The following is a 26,840-nucleotide window of genomic DNA, read 5'->3' as shown; positions in this document are numbered from 1 at the left end:
GAGAGCCGTACCAACGCGGATATCCTGCAGGTACCTGAAGCCGCCTGCGGCCCCGGGAGCAGTCCAGCCGCGCCACAGGACCTCGGTAGCTCCTGAGCTCCGGGAACTTATTGGGGTTTCAGTCCCTGGGGTCCCCTTGGAACAGGCCACGCCTGTCGCGTATCCCTCTAGGCAGACTGGCCCGGAAGGTCTTCTCTCAGGTACCCTAGAACCAAGTTCCAGGAGTCGGTAGAGATCGGAGGGCCCGCCCACCCTGTCCTCTGCTGTTCCCACAGACACTGAAGAGGAGGGGCGTGGGCCTGGATGGGCCTGAGCTGGAGGTGGAGGAGGGGCCAGAGGGGCCTGAAGAAAAGCTGCTGAGGACCCTGGGAGGCGACAGAGGCTCGGCTTCGCCCCTGCCTCGGATCTATGTAAGAGAACTTCTCCGAATCCCACCGACTCCTAAACACACTTCCAATACAGATTTTGAGGTTGGAACCCAGAGAGCAGTATAAAGGGCAGGGCGGGAGAGCTGGTCTCGTCCTGGGTGGATCAGTCCCTGTGGAATGTGGGTTATAACTAGGGCTTTGAAAGACACGGGAGAGTTCAACAAACAAATCTTCCGGCCACAATTCCTCCGATGATCCGACACCCCATGGTTCGCAGAGAAAGGCCTGGACCCTGAACCAGGCTGATAGAGCCCACCCAGCAACCCCAGCCTTGCATCTAAGCCTGAATGGAGAGCGCCCCTCAGATGCGTCTGGGGCATGCAGGCCCTCCGCCCCATTCCCCCACATCTCTGTCCGCAGCCGGTGACCCCTGCGATGTCGGTCTCAGAACTGTCATACCGGGTCCCACTCGCCCCGCCCGGCTGCGACCCTGGCGGGCTGGGGGAGGCCCCGTCTGTCCACAGCCGCCCGCCCCACTTTCGACCCCCAGGTGAGCGCTAGGGGCAGCCAGGGTCGGGGGGTGGGGGGTGGCAGGGCCCGAGGATCCTGGGCTCTGGTCTCGCTGGTGACACTAACCGTCCCTCTCTCCCTGGGCCAACCCCCCACCCAGGCCTGGGACACCCCATCTTTTCTCCGAGTCACCTCGCCGGCAAGACGCCCCCACCCCTGTACCTGGCGACTGACGGGCGGAGGCCAGATCTGCCAGCGGGCCTGGTTGGGGCCCGAGGGGGACTGGGCACCTCGGTGAGAGGGGGGATGGGAGAGGATGGAGGAGGACGAGGAGAAGGAAAGAAGAGGAGGGAGAGAGGAGGCAAGTGGTCACACTCTGGCCTCAGTTTTCCCTTCTTGCTGTCCCGACAGAGGAGCCTGTACAACGGCCTGCAGAGCCCCGGCGCCCCCCTGGGCTCCGCTCTGGGTAGCTTTGCCTTCCTGCCACCAGGTTCCGCAGGTGCGCCCACCCTGCCTGACTTACCTGCCCGGTGGGGTCCCTCGTCCCAGCCCTGAGTCCGGGCGTGGGGAGGGCCGGGATTCGGACAGGAGCCCGACTCAGTCAGCCTCTCCCGGCAGATTGCAGCCCCGGAGACGCCGCTCCGCTCCCCCTGCAGCCCTCGCCCTGGCCCCCGACGAGGGACGTGGTGGACCCGGCCCGCCCAGGGTGAGTTGGGCGTCCCCTGGCTGTCGGGAGACTTGCCTGGGCCGGGTTGTAGGTCGGCTGTGAGTTTTAGAGGGGACCCACAGAGCCCCATGACGGGTAAGATTTCTCATCCACCTGTAGGTCTCTCACCTTCCTTGCGCTTCTCTCCAGCAGTGCCTGCAGCCTGTGTGAGGAGGGTCCCCCCAGCCGAGTGGCCTCCCCTCCAACGCCCCCGGTCAGCATCAAGTCCGAGCGTCTGTCCCCCACCACTGGGGCCTCTGGCGACTTCCCCAGGTCCTTCCCCTACCCCCTGCTCCTCGCCAGGCCCTTGGCGGAGCCACTGCGGCCCGCAGCCTCCCTGCGTCGCTTGACCCCCGACGGCTGGCCGCGGTAGCCTGCAGAAGGCTCCTCCAGCCTCCACAGAGACCCCCGCAGTCTCGGGTTCCCTGAACATAACCCTCCCTGGGGCTGCTGTATCAATAAAGTCCACGGCTGCAGGAGGGCGCTGGGCAGCCCCCCGGCCCCAGAGTATCCACACCCAGCCTCTCCAAAGGCCTCCTTTATGCCAACAATGATTTTGGGGTACATGACGTAGAAACGGATTCCAAGAGGAGCAAGGCCAGGTGGAGGATGGGGATGTGACTGAGAAGGAGCCACAGGGGATGCCACCAAGGGCAAGCCAGAAGGCCTGAGCTGCTCTGGGAGGTGTGAGTCTGATAGGAGTCCATAGCTGTGTCACCATGGGAGTGGGAGCGGTTGAGCTCTAGGCCAGCCTGAGACAAAAGACATTGCTTTAAAAAGTAAGCAGGAGGCCACCCCAAAATGGCTCAGGGGATACGGGCACTTGCTGCCAGTCTTGTGGACCTGAGTTCTATGGTGGAAAGAAAGAACCAGCCGTCTGCAGGTTGTCCACTGACCTCCACATGCGCGCACACACTCAGCACTCACAATATGAATGAATAATTATGTAAGTGGGGAGAGAGAGGGAAAAGGTTCAGTGGTAAGAGAGCCTGCTGTGCAAGAATTAGGGTCTGAGTTCGAGTCTCCAGCACCCATACAAAAAGCTGGATGTGGTCAGGGTGCCGGTAGGGTGGAGACAGGATGGCTGGGGCTTAGTGGCAGAAGATGGAAAGTGACGGAGCAAGACACTCGACCCCACCCCTTCCGCAGACCCCGCCCCCTTCCGCAGACCCCCCCCCCACCCCTTCTTTGCCTCCGGGGCTATGACACAGGACACCACCCCCTCTTAGGCTGTATTGACACCATCGCACAAGTAGACAGACATATAATATGTAAAAACAATTTGCTGGGTGGTGGTGGCACACGCCTGTAATCCCAGCACTCGGGAGGCAGAGGCAGGGGGGATCTCTGTGAGTTCGAGGCCAGGCTGGTCTCCAAAGCGAGTTCCAGGACAGCCTCCAAAAAGCAACAGAGAAACCCTGTCTTGAACCCCTCCCCCCCAAAAAAAGTAAAAACAATTCAGTGGGGGAAGCAGGCTCTGGTGGCACCCTTCCCCCTTCACATGTGTCCTGAGCTGAAGAGATGGCTCGGAGGGCACCATGATGCCTCAGCCCCTAGTGCTCTGGCAACAAGCCTGTGCTCTGCACATACCATTAATCCCAGCTCTGGCGGAGGCTCGCTGGCTCAGGTTCAGAGTCCTCAGAGAGGACACCTAATGTCCTCATGGCTTTTTTGAAGGAACAGGGAAGTATACCCTGGAACTCACACACATGCACCTATATGAATAGTTCACACACACAGCTTTCCCCTAGGGCAGGCGGAATGCCTCATCCAGTGGGCAAAGGTGCTTGCCTCTCTGAGTTCAGTTCCCAGATACACATGGTGCAAAGAGACAAAATGACCCTCTCACAGGGGTCACCTAAGATCATCAGAAAACACGGATATTGACATGACAATTCATAACAGCAAAATTACAGATATGAGGTAGCAATGAGGATCCCGTGTGGTGGCGGTCACCACACGAGGAAAGATCAAGAGTTGCAACACTAGGAAGGTTGAGAACCACTGACGTAAGTCAGTGTAAAACAAGTTTTTAAAAAAGGGTTCCTGGGGTTGGGGATTTAGGTCAATGGTAGTGCGATTGCCTAGCAAGCGCAAGGCCCTGGGTTCAGTCCTCAGCTCTGAAAAAAAAAAAAGACAAGATAACAATAAAAAAGGGTTCCTAATCTGGGCAGTGGTGGTGCACACCTTTAATCCCAGCACTCGGGAGGCAGAGCCAGGCGGATCTCTGTGAGTTCGAGGCCAGCCTGGTCTACAGAGTGAGTTCCAGGAAAGGCACAAAGCTACACAGAGAAACCCTGTCTTGAAAAACCAAAAAAAAAAAAAAAAAAAAGGGTCCTAGGCTCAGCCCTTCCCTTCCACCATGGTCCACTAGTGACACTGCAGCAGGCAGGAGGAAGGTAGGTGGCTCCAGCCTTGGATGGCACTGGCAGGGTCTCCCAGACCGTCGGTGACCTTCTGCCCTGCCCTTCCTGGCTTCCTGGCTCTGCCCTCCCCCAGCTTGGTGCCTGGGACATCACTGGGGCAGGAGCAGGGGGTTGGCTAACTGCCCTAGGCCACTCAGGTCCAGACACTGAAACAGAATCAAGGAGCACTGGCTGCACATGAGCAAGATGAAGCCTGGTTGTGAAGCCCAAAGGGACCCAGGAGAGGTCACCAGGTTCTAGAAAGATTCTCAGGGCTTCCACAGCCCAGACCTTGAGCCAGGAGGGGATAGGGAGGTTTTAAGAAATAAATAGGCCCGAGAGGCCTGAGGTAGAGTCTTCAATTCCAGCACTCAGGATGCGGATTTGAGTTAGAGGGCAGCCTACTATTCATTGAGATTTCCAGGCTAGCCAGAACTACATAGTGAGACCATGTCTGAAAAAGACAGCACACCAGACCGGTCTGGGTCAGACCAGACCAGGAACCTGGAGACTGGAGCTGACGCAGAGGCCACGGAGAAGCGGCTTGCTCAGCTGCCTGCCTGCTTCTTCTTTTCTTTCTTTTTTTTATTTTTATTTTTACTTTTTTGGTTTTTCAATACAGGGTTTCTCTGTGTAGTTTTGGTGCCTGTCCTGGATCTTGCTCTGTAGACCAGGCTGGCCTTGGCCTTGAACTCATAGAGATCTGTCAGGCTCTGTCTCCTGAGTGCTGAGATTAAAGGAGTGTGCCACCACCGCCCATCAGCCTACTTACAGAACCCAAAACCACCAGCCCAGGGATGGCACCACCCACAATGGGCTGGACCTTGCCCCATCAATCACTAATTAAGAAAATGCGCTACGGGCTTGCCTGCAGCCTGATCTTATGGAGGCGTCTTCTCAGTTGAAGTTTCCTCCTCTCAGGTGACTTTAGCTTGTGTCAAAGCTAACCTAAAACTCCAGCACACTGGACCAGACTAGACCAGACCATAAATGAGACCTAGATGGCTCAGAGAACAACGTAGCTGTGCCTAGAGCATGATGACATGAGTCTGAATCACATACTCACAAAAAGGCCAGATGTTGCATGTCTGTAACTCCAGCAGTGGGGAGCAGTCCCTCTCTCAATGGGACAGTGTGACTCCAGAGGACCAAAGTCACTGTGAATTGCCTTGCACAGACATCCACCTGGATTCATAAACAATGACAGGATCACCCACAGAGACAACACAGTCAACTGTGTGGACATCTTGCCCATGGGCATGTACGCCCAGTCGTGTCCAGGATTTCACACTCAGAAGCCCTCCCTCCAAGCCACCTGGGAAATGCTGTAGGGTCCCAAGGTCCACACTGAGTTTGTTTGTTTGCTTGTTTTTTGTTTTGTTTTTCGAGACAGGGTTTCTCTCTCGCTTTGGAGGCTTTCCTGGACTAGCTCTGTAGACCAGGCTGGCCTCGAACTCACAGAGATCCACCTGCCTCTGCCTCCTGAGTGCTGGGATTACAGACGTGCGTCACCACCGCCCAGTTCCACACTGAGTTCTTAATCAAGCTATGTCTGAAGCCAAGGTTGTTGTATGTGATGGCTTTTGTTTATTTGTGAAACAAAACAGGGTCTCCTTAGAGAACTTGGGACCACCAGCTCGTGCTGGTCTCAAATTCACAAACTTCTAGCCTCAGCCTCCCAAATGCTGGATTACAGGTGTGCAACACTACATCGTGACCTTGTGAATTGGCTTACTCTAGCATTTTCTATTACATGAGCCAAAATTTTCCCTTTGTTGTTTGAGCTGTTTGGAATTTGTGTTTTAAGACTTTATTTTGTGAGCCATTGCCTCACAATGTATCCCTGACTGGCCTGGATATCATTATGAAGACCAGGCTAGCTCCAAACTCACAACGGGCCTGCTCTGTCTTGCTAGTACAGGAATTAAGGAGGTGGGCCACCAAGCCCATGCAACACCCCGTTTAAAATTATTAACTAGTATTGTGTCTGTGTATAACGTATGTTTGAGTGCTGTAGGGGTCAGAGGTCAATTTGCAGTAGTTGGTTCTTTCCTTCTACCACAGTGTTTGTGCCAGGGTTGGAACTCAGGCCCTTTGACCAGCTTGGACTTAAAACATCCTCCTGCCTCAGCCCTCCAAGTGAGTAGACAACCATGTGATCTACCAGTCCTGATGGGTAGTGAGAAGAGAGCCTCAGAGAAGGCAGCCATACCACAAAGTTGTCCAGGCTACGTTCTGATTTGGGATGGTGGTGGAGTAAGCTGGGGAGGTCACTCACACAGTACAAGGTTTGTCTATGCACATCTAGGCTTCGTCCCCAGCAATGAGAAAACTGTCCCAGCACACTCGTCTGTCACTTGAGGTAGGAGGGCAGAACTTCAAGGTTGTCCATATAACGTATAACGAAGTTCAGACCCCATCTAAAACAAATAGGCCAACAAGACCACTGAGTATGTTAAGGTCTTTTCTGTGAAGCCAGATTACCTGAGTTAGATCCCCTGAGGCCCACATGATAGAAGGAAAGAAATAACTCCAGCAAGTTGTTCCCTGTCCTACACACACACACACACACACACACACACACACACACACACACACACATTTCTTCCCTGCTTAATAAAGAATCTCTCTATGAAAACAGGTGTTTGGGTGTGATCTAATTCGGGGTCCAGGAGGAAGCCCCACTGTGGGCACACACACATACACACACACACACACACACACACACACACACACACACGCACACAAATGCAATAAAAACAAAACGAGCCAGGTACACTGGCGCACGCCTTTAATCCCAGCACTCTGGAGGCAGAGGCAGGCGGATCTCTGTGAGTCTGAGGCCAGCCTAAAGGAAATTCCCCCCACAGTGGGGCTTCCTCCTGGACCCCGAATTAGATCACACCCAAACACCTGTTTTCATAGAGAGATTCTTTATTAAGCAGGGAGAAAAGTTCAAGTGGCCGCTTCTGACTCAGGCAGAAAAGCACAGCAAATGACCTTGCACATGTCCTTTTTGAGAGGAGGGAAAGGGGAGGTCTATGATAGAACGGACTTGGATGCAGTGGTAGAGGAGATGGGGGAGAAGGGAGAGGGGGAAAGGAGAGAGGGAACTGTTTTTGTTCCAGAAGGACAAAGGACTCCGTCTGGATAGAAGGGAGACAGATGTGGTGCATAGGCAAATGACAGTTTATAAAGGTAAAGGGGGAAACCCCACAAAAGGATGAGGTGTTTAATTTTAATTGGGGATGTTAATTAGGTGAGCCAAAGGGGGCCTTTAACAGCTGGACCTTGGCAGTCAGCCTCAGGAGGAGGAAATGGCCAGATAAGGGAATAGACCTTGGTGGCTAACTTTAGGAATGTAATCTAATGGTTTTTAACAAGGCAGAGGAAATGGGGAGAAAGGCAAGCCTGCCAGAACCATGCTCACTAGGCTCAAGCTGGCCAGAATCTTTCACAGCCTGGTCTACAGAGCAAGTTCCAGGACAGCCAGGGCTACACAGAGAAACCCTGTCTCAAAAAAACAAAAAAATAAAAAACAACCTCCCACCAATCAAAACAAATCAGGACCTAAGAAAGTTAATTGGTTAGGAGTGAGTACTGTTCTTGCTGGGGACCCAAGCCCAGCTCCAGGCACTTTGCTCAGCCTGCAAACGACCGCTGTAACTTCAGGTTCAAAGAGTCTGCCCCTCACCCTGGACTCGTGGGACACTGTAGTCAGGTGCACAAACCCACACAAATACAGACACACACTAAAAAAAAAAAAAAAAAAAGGAAGCTTGTTTGTTTATTTATTTATTGGATTTTCAAGACAAGGTTTTTCTGTATAACAGCCCTGGCTGGACTGGATCTCGCTCTGTAGACCAGGCTGGCCTCAAACTCACAGAGATCCACCTCCCTCTGCCTCCAGAGTGCTGGGATTAAAAGTGTGCACAACCATTCCAGGCTATGAAGCTTTTTAAAAATCAGTTTTAAAAAAATGTCCAACGTGGTGGCGTGTGCTTTAAATCTCCATACTAGGGAAGCAGAGCCCGCAGACTTGGGTGAGCAGGTTAGCCTGGTCTACATAGGGAGTTCCAGGACAGCCACACAGGGACTCTGTCTCTCTCTCTCTCTCTCTCTGTCACACATACACACACACACACACACACACACACACACACACACACACACACACACACACAAGGGGAAAAAAACAAGAAAGAAGATAAGAAAAAAGAGGAAAAGGAAAGACAACAAATATAAAAGCGCCTGCTCCTGCTAGAACTACAATTCCCGACATACATTGCAAACCCTCCCCATTCTTAGCCCGATGACCGGTTTCTCAGGCTGTTCGTCAACAGGGTCCCGTCTCTAATTGGTCAAGGTCCGCGTCGTTTCCCCACCTCCAGCCTTGTGCGTGGGTGTCTTCGGAGAGCGGACATGGTGAGCAGGCCCTGTGGGGTCCGGCGGTGCGGAGGGAGGCACAGGGCCTGCGAGGGTGCAGGGTCTCGGGCTGAGCTGAGAGGCCCCGAAAGCTCGGAGGGCGGGCGGGCGACTGGGAGTGGGGTGTGGTCGGCGCCGCAGGAGGCGGTGGGAGGCGAAGCCTGGGCTGTCCTGAGGAGTGCAGGGAGCCGGGACTGCCGGGGTGTGCTTCCAGACAGGGTCTCGTGTAACCCAGGTTGTACTAGAACGTCTTCATAGCCTCGGTGACCTCAAACTGTCTCCTGCCTCCGCCCCCGGAGTGCTGGGATGACAGGCATGTGCCACCATGCAGTTTCCCGTTTTTCTTTTGAAAGATACTTTGTTTTCATAATTTTATTATGTTTATTTATTAAGTATCGATGTTTGTATGTATGTCACGTGTATATCTGCTGTCCTCAGAGGCCAGAGAAGGTTGTAGGATTTCCTGGGACTGGAGTTAGAGAATGTTATGTATGAGCTGCCATGTGGGTGCTGGGAACTGAACCTGTGTCCTCTGAAAGAGCAGCCCGTGCTCTTAACCACTGAGTCGTCTCTCCATCCTCCTCTCCTTTTCTTTTCTTTAAACCCGTTTAAAAAAAACAAAACAAAAACAAACAAACAAAAAAACTTTTTTAGATGGGCGATTGGTGGCACGCCTTTAATCTCATCATTCAGGAGATAGAGACAGGTGGATCTCCGAGTTGGAGGCCAACCTGGTCTACAGAGTGAGATCCAGGACAGCCAGGGCTACACAGAGAAACCCTGTATTGAAAAAAAAAATGTTATTTAGAAAGGGTCTTACCATGTAGCCTTGGCCTGGAACTCACTCTGTAGGCCAGGCTAGCTTCAAATTCACAGAGATCCGCCTGGCTCTGCCTCCTGAGTCCTGGGATTAAAGGCATGCGCCACCACTGCCACTGGGCTAGGAAACATTCTTTAAACAAGTAGTTGGATGTGGTTGCTCTGGCCTTTAATTTCCAACACTGGGGAGCCAGAGGCAGGCAGATTTCTGTAGGTTTCGTGGTGACACAGGGACAACCAGGGCTCACAAAACAAACCAAAATATGCAGGGAAAGGGGTTCAGGGGTCTGACTGTGGGAGCAGAGGTCAGGCCCAGAAATCTGAAGGTGGGTGGGGATGTCTGGGACTCCCAAGATGAATGTGAGCATCACCCCAAGTTGCCTTCTGAGAGATGTCACCAAAGCCCGAGGCTGGCACTCCCCATGGCCCATCTTTGTAAATAGCTTGGGTTACTTCAGGGAGCTTTCGACTTTCTGACTAGAGCTGCTCCCCAGGCGGTCCTTGGAGTGCAGTTGGTGGTGACCCTGTTCACCGCCACCCTCATGCACAGGCTGGCACCCCACTGCTCCTTTGCCCGCTGGCTGCTGTGTAATGGCAGGTAAGCCCTGTCCCACCGGCCATGGGCGGAGCCTGTGGTGACGCCCATCATCTGCCCGGACCCTCCAAGTGTATGCTTCCTCCGCCCTCCCTCCCTTCCTCCCTCCCTCCCTCCTTTCTCTCTGTCTCTCTCTCTGTCTCTGTCTGTCTGTCTCTCTCTGTCTCTCTCTGTCTGTCTCTCTCTCTCTGTCTTTCTGTCTGTCTGTCTCTCTCTGTTTCTCTCTCTGTCTCTCTCTGTCTTTCTCTCTGTCTGTCTGTCTGTCTCTCTCTCAGATTATTACTTTTAATTATGTGTAGGTGTGTGTTTCCACATGTAGTGTTCACCTGAGTGCCGATACCTGGGGAGGCCAGAGGCATCAGAATTGGAGTTACAGGCAGTTGTGAGCCTACCTGTGTACCTACCTGTGTGCCTAGTGTCCTCTAGTGCCTTAAAGTACATCTTGGATCCGTCTTGACAACAGAGCCACGCGCCCCTCTCCCTCCTGGCCTTTTGTAATCTAGCTCTCTCCTGTTTGCACTGTCTTGGAGTCTGGTCCCTTCAGAGGATACTGTGGGAATGGTTTCTCCCTTAGAAAAATGCATGGGCCCCAGGAGAGTCAGCTCACAGATTCAAGGGTATCCTGCATTCCCAAGCTCCCCTGTGACTGGATCAGTTCCCCCATCTCATTTTCCCAGAGTTCCCCTGGCTATGGCTACTCCCAGGCACCCTGGGCCATCTTCCCACAGGGCCATACCCTGCCACAGCTCTGCCTCAGCTCTGCCACAGCTCTGCCATTGCCTCATGCTGTCTTCAAGGCCAGATCTGGGTCTTTGCCTCATGCCCTCAAGCCACGCTTCCCTGACTTTTCATCCTCAGTCTGTTCCGATACATACACCCGTCGGAGGAGGAGCTGCGGGTGCTAGCTGGGAAACCGAGGTCCAGAAGCAGGAAGGAACGGTGAGTGGCCCCCATTTCGACTCCACAGGACTCAGGCAGGGCTATGCCCTCCTGCCTAGGGACAGGCCTCACTCCTGCCCTAGGGTTCCAGGCTGAGGGACAGAGCCTTCCCTCTTGCTGCGCTGCTTGGCACAGGTGGGTGCAGTTAGCATCCTGTGTTCCTGGCTGTTTGCTCTGGGCTGGCCCTGTGTCTAGGCCACCCCCAAACCTAATGTGGCTGAAGGTCTTTCCCAAGCTAGCACCATCCATATTCTCTGGCAGTTCCAGAGGAGATCACCGTGCCTCACCTTCCCCCGTCCTCATGTGCTCAGGTGGACAAATGGCCTTCATGATGAGAAGCCTCTGTCAGTGCCTAGAGATGCCCCTTTCCAGCTGGAGACCTGTCCCCTCACTGCTGTGGATGCCCTAGGTAACACCCAGCTCAGTCCCCACTCCCCTCCCCTGCTGCTGGGGTCACCCTGCCCAGGCGTAAGGATGGGGGTCGGGGGGACGGCTTTAGCAAGCCTGGTTGGCAGCTAGGCTCCTGTCCCCACAGTCCTGCGCTTCTTTTTGGAGTACCAGTGGTTCGTGGATTTCGCTGTGTACTCTGTCGGCGTGTACCTCTTCACGGAGGCCTACTACTTTGTGCTGGGCCCGGTCCAGGAGGCCAACATCGCTGTGTTCTGGTGCCTGCTCACACTGGCCTTCTCTCTGTATCCTTCCTCTGGGGTTCAGGGTGTGGGGAGTGGGACTCGGCCGAGCTTCCCTGTCCCTCTAACTTGGCTATGGGATCATCCATTGTGCCATAGAAGTATGCAGGCCAGCATGATCTCAAACTCCTGACTCACCCTCCTGAGTGCTGGAGTGACAGGTGTGTGTCACCACACTGTACACACAGTCTAGTTTATTTTATTTATTTATTTTTGGATTGGCCCTACTGGGTGGGTTCCTGTCCCTCCAGGTCTATACAGTTGGGAAAACCAGGGAACAGCTTGCTGGGAGTTGGCCCATCTTTCTTTGTTTTTTGGAGACAGGGTTTCCCGGTGTCGCTCTGGCTGTTCTGGAACTCGCTCTGTAGCCCAGGCTGGCCTCGAACTCAGATCAGCCTGCCTCTGCCTCCCAGTGCTGACCCTAGCTTTCTTAACCCCACCCCCAGGAAGGTGTTCCTCATGGTGACCCGGCTGTACTTCAGTGCCAAGGAGGGTGGTGAGCGCTCAGTGTGTCTCACTTTTGCCTTCCTCTTCCTCCTCCTGGCCATGCTCGTGCAGGTGGTACGGGAGGAGACCCTGGAGCTGGGTCTGGAGCCAGGTGGGTGTGCTTCCCTGCTCACCTACCTGCTCACTCTCTGTTTCTGTTTCTTTTTTTCTTTTGAGACTGGGTCTCATTCTATGGCCCTGGCTGGTCTCAAATTCATAGAGATCCTCCAGCCTTTGCCACCCGCATACTGGGATTAAGACTTTTGTTATTATGGGGGCTGGAGAGAGGGCTCAGTGGTTAAGAGCACTGGCTGCTCTTCCAGAGGACCTGTGTTGAATTCCCAGCACCCACATGGCAGCTCACAGTCTGTAACTCTAGCTGCTGGGGACCCAACACTCTCATGCAGGCAAAACACCAATGCACATAAATTTAAAAAAGATTTATGTTATTACTACTTTTAAAGGCTTATTTTTATTCCGTATGTACAGATGCTTTGCCATCATGTGCGTCTGTATATCAAGATTGTGAAGTACCTGGAAAGGCCAGAAGGGGACACTGGATCCCCAGAACTGGAGTTACTTAGGCTGTGAGCCACTGTGTGATCCTGTGAGAACAGCAGGCGCCCTAACTGCTGAGCCACTCACCTAGCCTGTTTTATCTGTTGTGTTTGTTAAGATGGATGTATGTATGTGTGTATGTATGTATATGAGTGCTCTGTCTTCATACACACCAGAAGAAGGAATCAGATCCCATTACAGATGGTTGTGAGCCACCATGTGGGTGCTGGGAATTGAACTTAGGACTCTGGAAAAGCAGCCAGTGCCTCCTCTGAGCCACCTCCCCAGCCCCAGGTTCTATTTCTTGAAGAGTCCTGCACAGTCTGGGCCTAGCAGGTCTCTGTGTGGCTCAGTAACAGGGCACCAGCACAGCACATCTGGAGGTTCTGGGTTCCCAGCACGGGAAAGTAAAAGACATTTAAAATAGATTGTCTGGGGCTGGAGAGATGGCTCAGTGATTAAGAGCACTGGCTGCTCTTGCAGAGGACCAATGTTCAATTTCTAGCAGCCATGTGGAATGTTCACAACTATCTGTAACTCCATTTCCAGGGGATCTGATGCCCTCTTCTATCCTCCATAGGCATCAGACACAATGTGGAAGTTATACGTGCAGGCAAAACATTCATATACAAAAAAATAGATAAAAGATTGTCAGAGCTGGGGCTTGCTCTGCAAGCGTGAGGACCTGAGTTTGCACCCATGTCAAAGGTGGACATTGGCTGCCCATGCCTGTAAACTTCACACTGAAGAGGCAGAGACGGGTGCATTCTGGGAGCTGGAAAGCTGGCCAGCCTTGGAAACCGTAACAGTCTACACTCTTGATCTTCTTCCCCTAGGTCTAGCCAGTGTGACCCAGAACCTGGAGCCTGTTCTGAAGAAGCAGGGTTGGGACTGGGCGTGAGTCCTGGGGACTGGATCTTGTGGGGAGGTACAGGTAGAGGGAACATCTGGAGCCCTACCTGCAAGGCTGAATTCTGACCAGTTGTGGATTCCCTGAGACTTTTTCTTCTCCCCAGACTCCCTGTGATCAAGCTGGCCCTCCGCCTTGGGCTTGCCGTGCTAGGCTCCTTGTTGGGTGCCTTCCTCATTTTCCCAGGCCTGAGGCTTGCCCAGACCCACCAGGACGCACTGACCCTGTCTGCAGATCGGCCGCTGCTGCAGTTAGGCGGGGCTCCCTGGTTTGGGTGGGGGTTGTGGTAGAGGCTGGGGGTCAGGAGCCTGGCCCCACCTGGTGCTCCCCACAGGCTGCTCCTGCATACCAGCTTCCTGTCGCCCCTGTGCACCCTGTGGCTCTGGACAAAGCCTGTCGCCCGTGACTTCCTATACCAGACACTCAGGAGAAGCGTGACCTCTTATCTGTGCGTGTGTCGGGATGTTGAGGGACCTGGGATGTCTTGAGACTGGGATGAACTGGGAAGATTGTGGCCTGGGGAGGGTAGGGCTCACCCAGACTCCCTGCCTGCTTGGCTCTGGTTGCAGGCCATCAGAAGGGGCTTTCGACTCCCTGCGCCTCTGGGTGCTGGTGGCGCTGTGCCTGCTTCGGCTAGCCGTGACCCGGCCACACCTGCAGGCCTACCTGTGCCTAGCCAAGTCTCGCGTGGAGCAGCTGCGCAAGGAGGCTGGCCGCATTGAGGCCCGTGAGATTCAGCAGCGGGTATGCACCCGGGTGGGACAGTCCCTGGGCTGGGGGCCTGGCTTGGTCACAGGGTCCCTGCCCTGGGAAGACTACCCCCTCTGCAGCCTCTACTGCCTCCCTGCCAGGTGGTTCGGGTTTACTGCTATGTGACTGTGGTGAGCCTGCAGTACCTGACGCCACTCATCCTCACTTTGCACTGCACGCTGCTGCTCAAGACCCTGGGTGAGGAGCTGGTGGGAAAGAGGGTGGGGCCAGCAGATAGAGGAGGGGACAGGTCTGGTAAAGTGGGGCCTTCAGATAAAAGCTAGGAGTAGGGTCTGCGCAAGGACATGGCTTGGTAAAGGTGGGGCCAGCTATAGAAGTGAGGGCAGCGTCTGGGGACAAGACCTATAGACAGAGAGGTTGGAGGTGAGATCAGCAGACTGGGGAGGATGGAGGCCCTCGAAGGTCAGTGGGGTATAACCTAGAGGGCAGGGTATGAAAGCCTCTAGACTCCTACTGTTCTGTCTCCACCCATAATTCCCTTCTTCCCTCTCGCAGGCGGTTACTCTTGGTCCCTGGGCCCTGCTCCAACCTCACTGGCCCCAGCTCAGCCCTCAGACACCTTGATCTCTGTGGACCCTGCAGAGGATGAAGCCCAGCAGACGGCAGCCCAGGTCGCAGGGGCTCTGGGCAGCCTGCTTACACCCCTCTTCCTCCGTGGCGTGCTGGCCTACCTCATCTGGTGGGCCGCTGCCTGCCAGCTGCTGTCCAGCCTCTTGGGTCTCTGTTTCCGGCAGCACCTGGTAGCTTCCTAGGTGGTGCCACTAGGCGCTGGCATCTGATCCCTGTTCACCAGGACTAGAACTGTCTCCTATGTGTGTACCTTAGTGCCCCTAGATGACCTAGGGGTAAGGGTGGGGACTCCCCACCATCTCTGTCACCTCCGTGCCTAGATCATGAAGCCCTTGAGTCAGGTTCCCCTGGACCTGGAGGCCATGGTCCTCGTGTGTGTGTGTGTGTGTGTGTGTGTGTGTGTGTGTGTGTGTGTTGTAGGTAGGTAGGATTTCAGTGGGAGGCTCCTCTCAATAAAAGGGGTGGGCCACTTCACAGAAATGTCCCAGAGGCTGAGGACATTAGCAGGAGCCCTGGGTGGTGAGAAGGATTTAGAAGAGAGTGGTACTAGGCGGGTTCAGGCCCAGCATTTTTTTTTTTTTTTTTTAATTTGGAGACAGGGTTTATCTGTATTGTTTTGGTGCCTGTCCTGGATCTCGCACTGTAGACCAGGCTGGCCTTGAACTCAGAGATCCACCTGGCTCTGCCTCCCAAGTGCTGGGATTAAAGTAGTGCGCCACCACTGCCCAGCTAGACCCAACATCTCAATATCCCTGGGTCTGTCACTATCATTAGGAAGGAAAGAGACAAGAGTCACCATGCCCATCTCCCCAGCACACTGGGGAGGCTGAGGCAGGAGGATTAGCCTAGACTAGTAACCAAGACCATGTCCAAAACAAGAAGAAAAAAATAAAGGGGAAGGGAAGGGATGTTAGCTGGGAGGAAGGAGAGGGGAGAGAAATTGAAGCTGTGAGTTGACTGCTGTCATGTATTTCAAGGCCTTGGTGACAGGGTCACCACCAACTCCAGAGTTGTCCTGTTGCTATGACTTAGTGTGTGTACACGTGTGTTTATGAGACATGCATGGGTTGCATGACTCTCCTACATATGCAAGATGTGTATTGAGCATAAAACTGGAGGGCTTCCATAGTACTGCCCGGTGGCACTGCCATGGTCTGGAGCCTGCTTTTGTTAGGACAGTGTCCAGTCAGCCCTGAGGTCTCACTGGACAGAAGGCACCCATCTCTGTCGGGAAGGACTTAGGAATGTGAGTGTGTGTGCCCACAGGTCCACAGGTGCCATAGCATCAGAGGACAACTTAACATTCAGGCCTTGCCTTCTACCCTGAGATTTTTGGTTCACCCTGAATTCCTCAGGTTAGCTGTTCAACAAGCTTCAGGGAGTCTCTGGTTTCCACCCCCCACCTTGCCACAGGAATGCTGGGATTACACCTATGCTGCTCTGTCCCCCTTATGTGGGTTCTGAGGGCTGGAACTCAGATCCTCATAACTACAGCAAGCAGGGCTAATGCGTGTGTGGTATGAATACACAAGATTTTGAAGGTGTGTCTGGAGTCTCCTTGCCTCTTGGGACAGACTCCCAAACAGACCCTGACAAGGGGCTGTAGGAGCTTGTGAAGTTCTGTGGGAATCAAGGATGGGCAAGTAAAGAGTGGTTGCTCTTCAGGGGTTGCAGAAAGCAGACAATTTTGGAAAACCACAGCTCTGCTCTGTAGGAATTCAGAGTGGCAGGCACACACCTCAGACGGCTCTGCCCCGACACGTGGCTAGTTGGGGGCTGGGCTGTGTTCCAGAGCAGAGGTTCCTGTAGCCCATGCCTCTGTTGCAAAGCATGGTAGAGCACCGCTAATGACTCAGAGGTAGAGGTGGGCCAGCCAGCACTGTGCAAGAATTCCAAGTCATATATCCCAGATATGTAACATATATTACATATTACATATGGGATATGTAACATATCCCAGATACGTTATTGGCGGGTTCAGGTATGCAGCTACTATATCCTTGACTCTTTGTCTTTTTTGTGTTGGCAAAGGAACCCAGGACCTTTTGTGTAATAGTAAGTGCTCTACCCCAGAGCCACGCCCCAGCCCACCACTGTGGGGTTCTAGACAGGGGCTCTACCCCAGAGCCACGCCCCAGCAGCCTGTGTCAACACATGCATCCATGAGCAGAAAGATGCACAGAGTGCTTGGGCAACAAGCTTGGAAACCTCAACTCTCTTAACAAGGGTAACAAGGAGGCTGGAGAGACACACAGCAGTTAAGAGCACTGGCTGCTCTTGCAGAGAAGCCAGGTTCAGTTCTGAGCTCCCACACGGCAGCTCATGATCATCTGCAATTCCAGTCTCAGAGAATCTGATCCTCTTCTGGCCTCCTCAGGCACCAGGCATACACAGTCAGACATACATGCAGGCAAAGCACCCATATACAAAATATTTAAGAGTGCCAAATAGCCCTGTCTCAGGGCTAAAGTTCACAGTATGGGGGAGGGGCCAGAGTTGAAGAAGTGAGAAGCAGAAATTATTTAAATTTTTATTAAATATACTCTCTTGGCACAAATCTTTAAAATATATAAACATTGTATATAAACAAAATGTTTTCATGGCATCAAAATAGAACTCCAGACTGGACAGTGACCATGGGAAAGGGCAGCCACAGAGGCCAAAAGGCCCAGGCTAGAGCTACTGGGAGGCATATGGGCAAGCAGATCAGGGACCTGTGACACCCTCACCTCTTCCACCCAGCCGGCTGCCCGATGCAGGGCTCTGCCCGGCCATCTACATGGTACCACCTGCTCTATCTAACCTCCTGGTGTGGGGTGCCCTGCCTCTCCACCTCAGTATGGGGCCAGGCAAGGAACAGAGTGGGCAGTATGCTCACAAGAGGATGAGGGTGGTCCCTCATAGCCACCACAGGGTGCCTGGAGACCTGGTGGGGATGGCCCGTCACCATCTGCAAAGGAGGCAGGGACATGGCCAAGCATCACAGGTACAAGGTAAGAAATACAGGAAGAGAAGGACTGCAGTCTGGACTAAAACTGCCTGGGCTCAAGCAAGTGCAGGCCCACGTGTGAGATGGCTGCCATCCAGCTGTGGGAGGCAACACCTGGCTCACCTCTGAGCCAGAACTGGATTGCACAGAGTAGGGTTTGTGTGTGCAGACCTGTGCCAGGATAAGTTGAAAACTAGAAACTAGAGGCAAGAGGATTGCTGCAAGTTGGAGGCTAGCCCAGGCGACACACTGAGGGGCATGCTAGCCACGGCTTCTGGGGGAGGGGGCTGTCTCAAAGACCCCAAATCAAGAACCCCAGACCTCAGAAAAGGCATGGAGTCCCTGTGACACATCGGGGACCCCAGGAGAGTTCTCCTTGAGATCAGCTGGCTGGTGGTCGTCAGGTGCCCAAAACACCTCTGCACTCATTCTCACAGGCCACGCTGCCCATCTTGGGCCTTCATTTGGCCTCACTGAATGACAGCCTGGGTGGGGACTGGGGACCCTCAGAAGGCCCAGAGTTCAGGGTTGGGCAGTTTCAGGAGTTTGTGCCCCATCTCCATGGGTGCTGTGCAAACAAAAGCCTTTGGGCCTGCATGGTGGCCTGGGTAACGTGCTTTGGAAGACATCCCAGGTGAGGGAGACCCCACATGGGCATTTCCAGTGAGGCTTGTACCCGCACTTCCTGCCTGGTGGCTGTGGGGCCTCCTGGAAAGGTTACAAGCCAGGTAGTTGGCAAAGATCAGGTGCAGCCCTCAGGAATGGGATGGGCATAGTGCTCTGGGAAGAAAGCTATGTGGGCAAGAGCAGCCATCTGTCACCTGGGAGAGGATGAGCAGCATGGTGGAGGGCTGAGGGACACAGGTACAGCCACCACTGAGCAAGCTGTGACCCCCAGTGTGTGGCTTTGAGAGAAGGGCCATCACATCTGCAGGCCAGGCACGTCGTAGCAAGAAGGGGTGGGCTCTGAGCCCAGTGTGCTAGTGGACACTAGAATCAGCAGCAGGGCCAGGAAGTGCAGCTGACCCCTTAGGGGCCTTGGGGTCACACCCCTGGGAGACTCACCAGCCACTAGCAAGGAGCTGAGGGGAGGGCCCAACCAGGATCCATCATCACTTTGCTATGGGCTCTTGGCCCCAAGCCAGGTCCCACCCTCCTGCCCATCCTCAAGGTACCGTCAGGGCTGCCAGCGCACAGCTGCGTGCCCTCAATCCACCAGCTCACCACCCACTGTTGCGGGGCCTAGCTCTGCAGCCGGCGCAGCAGGATCTGCATGAGGTCGAAAGTGGTGAAGCTGATTCCCACCGCAATCGGGCCCTTCAGCCAGTTCATGCTCAGGCCCTTATAGAGGCCCCGCACCGCGCCCTCCTCACGAACGATGGAGCGCAGAGTGCTCAGGATGGAGCCATGCTGGTGGCCTGTGACGCCCGCCGTCTGCATGCGCCGCCTCACCACGTCCAGAGGGTAGGAAGCTGACTGCCCGATGAGGCCAGCACAGGCCCCAAAGACCATGCGCTCGAAGGGGTAGGGCTGCGGGCGGCCACTGTACTCTGCAGGGCAGAGCGCACGTGAGCGCCACACTTGCAGAGCCTAAGACCCCACCTACAGGCCAGCCTCTCTTAGCTTTGGTGTGGGGAATGGGAGCCAGGGCTTCATGTATGCCAGATCAGTGTTCTGCCACTGAGCCCCATCCCAGCCCAATATAAGACACATTTTACAACAGAGAGGCTTACAAAGCTACCTAGGCTACATGTACAATAGTCCCCCTCATCTATGGGGACATAGATTTTAGGGCCCCCTTATCTGTGGGGGTGCATCCTAAGATTCCCCACGGAAGCTTTGAATCTGTAAGAGTACAGGGTACACAGACAGCGTCCTCCTACATGAGGAATGTAGTGATGTGCAGGGACATCTTAGTGTCCTGCTGGGACTGCAGGCCTGGCTCCATAGAGCAAAGGCCCAGCACAGCCCGCACCACAGGACAGGAAGATACAAGCCTGCTGCTGTGGATTCTAGGGTCATGGCGGCCAGGGGTCACCAAGCACCTGCAGCAGGCATAGCACAGGCTCAGGTAACCTCAGATGGACAGGTTCTACTGCTAGTTGGTGTTCTGTGACAGTCTCACTGGGTAGCCCAGACTGGCCTCCACCTCATGCCATCCTTCTGCCTCAGCCTCCTGAGGGGGACGGCAGGCATGAGCCACCACACACAGCTAGACCGAAAGGGGTTTAACAGCCTGCTGGATCTGTACTGTGTGCTTACTTTCTCTTTCCATAGCTGCCCAGCTGAGTGCAGTGTGACAGCTGTGTGACAGCATCTCCACATCTTGTGACCGAGCTGCGGGAGGAGGAGCAGGCTCTACACAAACACCGGACTGCTGCACAGAAGGGCCGTGAGGTTCCAAGGAAGGTCCCCACAGATAGGCCGCAGAGTTTTTCATACAGCGCCGTGTTATGTAGCCCAGGCTAGCCTTGACCCTGCAGTACTCTCCTTCTCGTGACTGCTCAGACCCCGGGGGCACCCACAGTCCCAGTGAGAGGCCTCAGCTCCCCCAGATACATACTACTTAACAAAACCATCTGGGGACACGGCTGCTGCCTGTTTGCAGTGTGTCTCCCTCAAGTTCAAGAGGCTCTGGGTTTCAGTCTTATCCCTAGCACCTCCCAAGATGAGTGTGGGGAGACAGCCTGGGTACCCCAGTGCTGGAGATGTGGAGGAAGGAGACAGGCAGAATTTAAGGTAAACTTAAGGCCAGCCTGGGCTACATCGTGAGACCTTTTCTAAAGAACTGAAGAAAAATGAATGGATGCATTAAAGGTTACGATCCAAGCTCCTGAGTTCCACCTGACACAGGATGTCTTTGAATTGGTTCTGGGTCCCTGCTTGTCCTCCTGTGTGGCTCTGGATGAGACAGAGTCCACAAGAACAGCTCCCTGAAATCCCACCTCTTCTCTCCATCTCTCCTTACCTCGGTGCAGGCTCTTCAGCGACTCATATGTGAAGAAGCTGAGTCCCGCGTAGGGAATGACGCCCAGCACAGTGGGTATGAACCCAAAGTACAGGGTCTTCAGCCCTTCCTCTCTTGAGATGCGGATGAAGACGTGAAAGATGTTGCCATACCTGCAAGACCATGTGACAGGGCTCAGTGCCTGCACCCCATTCACTCCTGTCTAGGAGAATGAGGGAACTCCAGGGAGACGGCACTACCTGCTCTGCCAGATACGGGGCTGGTAGCAATGCCCTGTGCATGTGCCAGGCAAGTGTCCTAGTACCTGAGCTGCTAAGTAGACCAGGCTGGCTTTGAACTCATAGAGATCCTCATATCTCTGCCTTGATTCTCAGCCCTCCAGCTCTAGTTTTTTTTTTTTTTTTTTTGTTTGTTTGTTTGCTTTGAAGCAGGGCCTCACTATATAGGACTGGCTGACCTGGAATTATCTATGTAGACCAGGCTGGCCTCGAACTCATAGAGAGCTGTCTGTTTCTGCTGGAATTATATGTGGCACCACTCCTCTCCCCCCGTCCCCTCCCACACCTGGCTCTCTCTCTCTTAGTGTGTATGGCTGTTTTGCCTACATGTACATGTACACACACATTGGAAGAGAACAGAAGAGGGCATCTGATCTCCTGGAACTAGAGTTACAGACAGTTGTGAGCCCCCACATGGATGCTGGTATCATCAAACCCAGGTCTCTGCAAGAGCAGCCAGTGGTCCTCACTGCTCAGCCACCTCTCCAGTCCTGTTCTTAAGGTACTTGTTTATTGCCTTGTTTGTTGAGAGGGGTCTGGATCTGTGGCCCAGGCTGAACTGGGAACCCTAATGCTACTTCAGACTCCCTAGTGCCAGGTCACAGGTGTGCCGCACTGGGCCCAGTTTCTTACTTGGTTTTGGTTGTTGTTGTTTTTAAACATTTAATTATTTACTGTGGAGCAAGGGGTGTCTGTGGCACCAAGCACAGATGCAGACCAGAGGACAGCTTTGGGAGCTGTTCCCTCCCATCTTCAAGGGATGCTGACCCTTGGCTTTTTGTTTTGTTTTGGTCAGAGACAGGGTTTCTCTGAGTAGCCTGGCTGTTCTGGAACTCACTCTGTAGACCATGCTGGTCTCAATCTCACAGAGATCTGCCTGCCTCTGCCTCCTGAGTGCTGGGATTAGGTATTTTTTGAGACACGATGCTTTCTGGAATCCTGCAGAATCTCCCTCATTGGAGGGATCCCCAGTGAGCACCCCCATATACACCTCTGTTGGTAACAGCAGACAGCATGGATCCCATGGCAGGACTCACATTTCCTTGGGCGTCACAGCCATCCTCGCTCTGACCAGGTCCAGAGGGTAAGTGAGGGAAGCAGCTGTGGTTCCTGCCAGGGCTCCAGCCAAGAGGCGGGGCCATGGGGGCAGGGCTCTGCAGACAAGCAGAATAAGCTGAGGCCTGGGTAGGGGCAGGGGGTGCCCACATCTCAGCCTTTGGGGTACAGAAGATCAGAAGCCCAGGAGGGTTCCAAGTGGCTGAGCTTATGGGGTCACCTAGGCCAGTGTCAAATGCAACCTCCAGTCTCCCTCCCCGTGTGCAGGAGTGCCTTCCTTAAGGCTGGGGCTACATGGTGCCCTGCACCCGTGGGAATCAGGTCTGGACAATCAGAGGGATAATTAAATGACAGTTGAGAAGATAGCACAGGGGAAGGAATGGAGGGTGGCGCAAAGGATGAGGCGGGGTGGGGGGGAAGGTCCTATAGGAGGTGTTAGTGAAGAGCACAGCCTGGGCAAAGAGGAGCTGAAGGGGGCGCGATGATTTGTGAGGAGGGGAAGGCCCTAGGTGGGCAGAAGCCTTACTCTCCACGGAAGCCATAGTAGTGTCCCAGGACACGCTTGTACTCCTCGTGGGCGCTGAACTGGATGGCAGCATATGGAATCACTCGAACCATGGTGGCCGAGTTCCCACGCCATAGGCTGAGGAATCCCTCATTGAGGTAGGTGAAGTAGAGGAGCCGGAAGGCCTCCTGGAGAAGATGGGGAGTCAGTACTTCTTTGCCGCCACCAGTCCTGGGCGCACTCTGTGGGCAGCACCCTCAGATGCAGAGGGTGAGTGGTGGCACCCCTCACTGGGCCTGCCCAGCTAGTAGCAGCCTGAGCTGTGATCATCTGGGCTCCCTGCACCCTGCTTTCAGGCCCCCTCAAATGCTGGATGCTAGTGATGGACAGAGTCCAGGGTGGCAAGGCTGGCTGGGAGCCCAGCAGACGGCGCGTGGTTGTTGATCTGGCAGTGACATTTTAAAAGCATTCTAGAAACAGGCTTCGAAGTCCCACCCCACAGGTGTGCTAGGGTGGCAGGACAGCAGCCCTCACTCCTCCCAGGAGACCTATGCACGTTGGGCTCCTGGGAGACCCCAGACCACCCGCTCCTAGTCCCTGTCACAGCTCACCTTGGCAGAAAATCTCTTCGAAGACACTGGAACAAACAGAGCACAGAGACCATGAGATGAAATGGTCAGGCTCCTGGCTCTGGGGCCTGACCTTCACTTTGCATTGGTGTGGGTGGTGGACAGGAATGCAGTAGGGTGGGGTGCTCCGCCCGGGACCCAGGAAGGGTAGTGGAGTCAGCACAGGGAGCCTAAGAATGGCAAGGGGCTTGGGCAGAAGCTGTGAGGCTGCATGTTGGGGAGGGACCCTTGGGAGGGACCCCAGTTCTCTGGCCCTGCTGCCAGCCCTGAACCTGAGCCTCCCCAGAACAAGTGCCAAGGCTATCTTGGTCTGCTGTTCTTCATGCCCCATCTGGCACAGGAGCACTAGCTTGCCTCTCCACGGCTCCTCGCATGCCTGCCTCGTTCCACACTATGTCTTTAGTCACCATATGGGCCAGGAGGCTGAGCTATGTAGGCCAGAAGGACTTGTGGGAAAGATCCAGATGTATAGGCCCCAAGGCTGAGGACCTGCCCAAGGCCTGAGCCACAGCCGTGCTCAGACAGCAGGTGACAGGGATGATGACAGTCACAGAGGCCTGCTCTTTCTCTAGTCATCCCCTCCATCTCCTGAGCAGCCAGGGGACTCAGTGAGTATCAGCACCACCGAGGCACAGTGGTGGTGGACAGCCCCTCTCCCAGAAGCCGAGGGAGGCTGCTATCACTTGACTATCCGGCAGGAAACTCAGCCCCAAAAGTTACATCCATGTCTTCATCCAGACCACCAAAAAGGTTTGGGTGTGGCAGACTCAAGGTACAGGAAGGTAACCCCAAGCAGTGACTAATATCTATGAAGAACATGGGGCTGGGTGTGGTATCAAAGACGTGTGATCCCAGCACTTAGGAGGCTGAGGTAGAAGGATTTCTTCAAATTCAAGGCTAACCTGGACTCTAAAGTGATTGAATTTGAAGCCAGTCTGGGAGACAATATGAGACTAAGTATAAGTCTTGGGGCAGATGCACAGGCCTTACCTTGGAAGATGATCTTGGTTCGGTCCAGGGGGGCTACTGCTGTTTTGGCAAGTGCACCGGCCAGGGCTCCGGACAGCAGGGAACTGAGCACTTGCCTGTGGTCTCTCTACAACAGAGCACCAGGTCACGGGCTCAGAAAGCAAAGTGGTCACGGCTGCACAGAGGCTGAGGGGTGCTCACCAGAGGACCAAGACCCAGAGAAGCACCGAGTCCTGTAGTGTTGGTGTACATGAGTGCACCTGTCCGTGTGGAGGCCCGAGGCCAGCATCAGGTGTTCTCCTCTATCACTGTTTGGTGTTTCTTAGTGGATCTGGGGCTTCCTGACTCAGCTAGACTGGATGGTGAGCAGGCTCCAGGCTCCTCCAGTCTACATACCTTCCTGTCTTAGCCTGGCCTCACAGACACGTGCCGTCGCGGTTCCACACAGGTCCTGGGGGTCTGAACTCACATCTCCAAGCTTGAAAAACACCTTTTTACTGGCAGACCCATCTCCCTCAGCCCTATTTCCTTTTCTTCTTTTTTGTTTTGTTTGGTTTTATTTTGAGACAGGGTCCCTCTGTGCAATCATGGCTGGCCTGGAACCTGCTTATGTAGACCAGGATGGCTTCAAACTGACAGAGATCCTCCTGCTGCTGCCTCCAGAGCACTGGGATTAAAGGCGAGTGTCATGTGGTTCCTTCCTCCACCCCCCACATACTTCGAGACAGGACCTTGCTCCATAGCCCAGACTGTCCTAAATCCTCAGCTACCAAGTGTGCACCACCATCCCTGGCCCACCTCTCTTTCGCTATTCAGCCTCAGTGTTTGAAATCCTGCTTAGCCTCATGCAGTTGGCCTCTTGGGGGTGAGGCTGACAGTTACCCCTGCAAGTTGTTCTGAGCTGTCCTTCCAACTTCCTGGTTTTCACAACCCCCTTGTGCAATCCCTGATTCCCCATTCCCACCCTTGTTTGTATAACTGCAGCGTGGCATTTGGAAGCCAATTTTATTTATTTATTTATTCTCTTAAGCCCTGGCTGTTCTGGAACTTGCTCTGTAGACCATACTGGTCTTGAACTCAGAGATCTGCCTGCCTCTGCTTCCTGAGTGCTGCGATTAAAGGTGTGTACCACCATTGCCCAGTAATGGAGCCAAAATTTGGAGGTGAGATCACAGGTGTGCACACTGTGCCCAGCTGGTAATTAGCCCCTCCATGAGGCTACCATAAAGGCAGAACAGCATGCAAGCAATACCTAGCAGGAATGCTGGGGATCCAGTGGCTGGCAGGGGACAGTGTTGGGGATCCAGTGGCCGGCAGGGGACAGTGTTGGGGATCCAGTGGCCGGCAGGGGACAGTGTTGGGGATCCAGTGGCCGGCAGGGGACAGTGTTGGGAATCCAGTGGCCGGCAGGGGACAGTGCTGGGGATCCAGTGGCCAGCAGGGGGTGATGCTGGGGATCCAGTGGCCAGTAGGGGGTGATGCTGGGGATCCAGTGGCCACCAGGGGGTGATGCTGGGGATCTAGTGGCCACCAGGGGACAGTGCTGGGGATCCAGTGGCCGGCAGGGGACAGTGCTGGGGATCCAGTGGCCACCAGGGGGTGATGCTGGGAGTCCAGTGGCCACCAGGGGGTGATGCTGGTGGTCCACAGGCAGGGGTAATGGTGAGTAGTGACTGAGGGAGTTCACTGGTAGTGGTGTCTTCAGTGGGTGGTGGGGTGGGGGTGGGGGGAGGGGCGCAAGAGCTGTACTGGAGGCTCTCTGGAATGCTTTACATTCTGTCAGGCAGTCAGCTAGCCTCAGAAAGACTATGCATAAATATCCCATTAGTGACTTCCCAGCTGGCTCGGGTGAGTGCAACCTCTTGTCCCCAGGGAAAGGTCAGAAGGACCACAGGGCACTGCCAGCTCAGCCACTGACCCCATGGACTTTGTGACTGTTAGTGTAGTGCTTGCCAGGCTGAGGGAGGCCTGCAGGCTGTGCCAGCCTGTGTTGTGAGCTCAGCAGGACACCATTGGCAACAATGCCCACACAGAACAGGGCGGCCCGAGCTGACTGTTTTACTGTTGTCAAGGTTTTAGAGATGGGTTTTTGCTTTACAGCCCAATCAGGCTGGGTGATTCTCTGGCCTCAGACTCCTGAGGAGTGGGACTACACAGGCATGCTGGCTTGCCCAGCCCCATGCTCACTCTTAGAGGACAGTCCCCTTCAACTACAGCAGGCCCTGCCACCTGCTCTCCATTCTTCAGCATCCCTGCTCTCCAGTGCCTCCTGCAATTATGGGTGAGGCCTTGGCCTGTTGCCAGATGTTGGGTCTGGCTGGATTCATGCATCAACTAGGCTTTGATGATGCAGGTATCTTCTTCTGATGCCTCATGGCCCTTGCTCACAATAAGCAAAGATAGAAATGTACATGATATGTAGAGGAGTGAAGGGTGGTAAGGACTGTACTGTGAGGACCCAGTGAGGACCCCGGAGATCACCCTACAGCAGTGGGTCTCAACCTGTGGGTCCAGACCCCTTTGGATTGAATGACCATTTCACAAAGGTCACCTAACACCATCAAAAAACACAGCTATTGGGGCCGGGTGGTGGTGGCGCACGCCTTTAATCCCAGCACTCGGGAGGCAAAGGCAGGTGGATCTCTGTGAGTTCAAGGCCAGCCTGGGCTACAGAGCTAGATCCAGGAAACAGGAA

At 54.4% G+C, this 26,840-nt stretch overlaps 3 protein-coding genes across 4 annotated transcripts in view; 2 read left to right on the top strand and 1 right to left on the bottom strand.

The window, feature by feature from the left end:
• Positions 1–2,091, top strand: part of LOC118597789 (myocyte-specific enhancer factor 2B-like) — an 8,459-nt gene extending 6,368 nt beyond the window's left edge. Inside the window, exons 3-9 of the mRNA XM_036209450.1 lie at positions 6–30; positions 276–410; positions 789–918; positions 1,039–1,172; positions 1,290–1,377; positions 1,497–1,584; positions 1,735–2,091. Of these exons, the coding sequence (XP_036065343.1) occupies positions 6–30; positions 276–410; positions 789–918; positions 1,039–1,172; positions 1,290–1,377; positions 1,497–1,584; positions 1,735–1,957 (823 nt within the window). The 3' untranslated portion in view covers positions 1,958–2,091. The remainder of the gene's footprint in view (positions 1–5; positions 31–275; positions 411–788; positions 919–1,038; positions 1,173–1,289; positions 1,378–1,496; positions 1,585–1,734) is intronic.
• Positions 2,092–8,301: 6,210 nt separating this feature from the next.
• On the top strand, positions 8,302–15,349 carry Tmem161a (transmembrane protein 161A). Of its 2 annotated transcripts, XM_036166937.1 has the most exons (12): positions 8,302–8,414; positions 9,728–9,831; positions 10,687–10,767; positions 11,079–11,176; positions 11,303–11,459; positions 11,903–12,054; positions 13,337–13,397; positions 13,517–13,660; positions 13,745–13,858; positions 13,980–14,154; positions 14,262–14,358; positions 14,677–15,349. In XM_036166937.1, exons 1-12 carry the CDS (start codon positions 8,412–8,414, stop codon positions 14,931–14,933), a joined length of 1,443 nt encoding a protein of 480 aa, XP_036022830.1. In that variant the 5' UTR covers positions 8,302–8,411; the 3' UTR covers positions 14,934–15,349. The 2 variants fall into 2 exon arrangements, with proteins under 2 accessions (XP_036022830.1, XP_036022831.1); XM_036166938.1 differs by lacking the exon at positions 9,728–9,831 and having other exon boundaries at positions 8,354–8,414.
• A 1,951-nt stretch (positions 15,350–17,300) lies between these two features.
• The window catches only part of Slc25a42 (solute carrier family 25 member 42), a 30,852-nt gene continuing 21,312 nt past the window's right edge, over positions 17,301–26,840 (bottom strand). The window contains exons 3-8 of the mRNA XM_036166548.1: positions 24,167–24,272; positions 23,159–23,184; positions 22,569–22,735; positions 22,024–22,140; positions 20,709–20,860; positions 17,301–19,290 (exon numbers count right to left, since the gene is read on the bottom strand). Coding sequence (XP_036022441.1) covers positions 18,983–19,290; positions 20,709–20,860; positions 22,024–22,140; positions 22,569–22,735; positions 23,159–23,184; positions 24,167–24,272 — 876 coding nt within the window. The 3' untranslated portion in view covers positions 17,301–18,982. The remainder of the gene's footprint in view (positions 19,291–20,708; positions 20,861–22,023; positions 22,141–22,568; positions 22,736–23,158; positions 23,185–24,166; positions 24,273–26,840) is intronic.

The sequence above is a fragment of the Onychomys torridus genome, chromosome 17 (assembly GCF_903995425.1).
Source record: "Onychomys torridus chromosome 17, mOncTor1.1, whole genome shotgun sequence".
In the NCBI taxonomy this organism is placed as follows: domain Eukaryota; kingdom Metazoa; phylum Chordata; class Mammalia; order Rodentia; family Cricetidae; genus Onychomys; species Onychomys torridus.
This window is presented reverse-complemented; position numbering and strand designations above follow the sequence as displayed.